General features: G+C 65.8%; 1 protein-coding gene across 1 annotated transcript in view; it reads left to right on the top strand.

Annotated features, from left to right (window-relative positions):
• Nucleotides 1–3: 3 nt before the first annotated feature.
• Nucleotides 4–1,238, top strand: part of LOC104080215 (endothelin-converting enzyme 2-like) — a gene marked incomplete at both ends in the record, with an annotated part of 1,781 nt that continues 546 nt past the window's right edge. The window contains 5 exon segments of the mRNA XM_009582525.1: nt 4–171; nt 268–392; nt 537–683; nt 771–836; nt 1,049–1,222. Coding sequence (XP_009580820.1) covers nt 4–171; nt 268–392; nt 537–683; nt 771–836; nt 1,049–1,222 — 680 coding nt within the window.

Raw genomic sequence — 1,238 nt, 5'->3', positions numbered from 1 at the left:
CCAGCAAGATCCTGGAGGCCCTGGATGCGGAGACAGACCCGTGCCAGGACTTCTACCAGTACTCATGCGGGGGCTGGATCAAGAGGAACCCGCTGCCCAACGGGCGCTCCAAGTGGAGCACCTTCAACAGCATCTGGGACCAGAACCAGGCCATCATGAAGCATCTCCTAGGTGGGCACCAGGGGGTCAAGGCCACCGGGCGGGTGACCTCCGGGCGCAGGCGGGCAGAGCCCCGGCATCCCCGGGTTGACCCGCAGCCTCCCGCAGAGAACGCCACCTTCAACTCCAGCAGCGAGGCGGAGCGGAAGACGCAGCGGTACTACCTGTCCTGTCTCAAGGAGCAGAGGATAGAGGAGCTGGGCTCCCAGCCCCTCATGGAGCTCATCGACAAGGTGGGTGGCCATCCACATGTGAGCCGAGCTGTCGGGGCTCAGCCCAGCGTGTCTCCTGCTCGGTTCTTCACGTAACCGGGGAGCGGGCAGCCCTCGGGGACAGACCCTATCCCTCCTTGAGGCACCGGGTCTTTCTGCCAGCAGATCGGGGGGTGGAACGTCACCGGCTCCTGGAACCAGACCAGCTTCATGGAGGTCCTCAAGATGGTGTCGGGCACGTACCGGGCAACCCCCTTCTTCACGGTGTATGTGGGTGCGGACTCCAAGAGCTCCAACAGCAACGTCATCCAGGTTGGCACCTTGGCACCGAGGTGTGGCAGGCACCGGGTGGGCACTGGTGGGCACCAGGCTGCCCATGCTGCCCCTCTCTCCTCCCAGGTAGACCAGTCGGGGCTTTTCCTCCCATCCCGGGATTACTACCTGAACAAGACCGCCAACGAGAGGGTGAGGCTGGGCGCCGGGCACCCTGCTGGCAGCAATCCGGGGAAACTCATAGCAATGGGATGTGAGCAGCGCTGGGGCGCACCTGGCACCTGCACCCTGCCCATCGAGGTGGCGCAGTGCCCAGGCACGGTGCCCAGGCAGCGGGTCTGAACCCCCCGGGGAGGTGGGATGAGCTGCAGCTGGGGCTCAGCTGGCGCTCGGGGTCCCGCCAGGTCCTGGCAGCTTTTTAGCTGGGCACACTGCTGGGGGGGACCCCAGACCCCACCCGCCTCCAGATGCAGCAGGTGCTGGACTTCGAAACCCAGCTGGCCAACATCACCGTGCCCCAGGCTGAGCGGCGGGACGACGAGAAGATCTACCCCAAGATGAGCATCACCGAGCTGCCGGTGGGCACGGCCGGGC

Source organism: Fulmarus glacialis, unplaced genomic scaffold (assembly GCF_000690835.1).
Source record: "Fulmarus glacialis isolate BGI_N327 unplaced genomic scaffold, ASM69083v1 scaffold29047, whole genome shotgun sequence".
NCBI lineage: Eukaryota > Metazoa > Chordata > Aves > Procellariiformes > Procellariidae > Fulmarus > Fulmarus glacialis.
The sequence above is the reverse complement of the archived record's forward strand: the minus strand, read 5'-3'. Positions and strand labels throughout refer to the sequence as shown.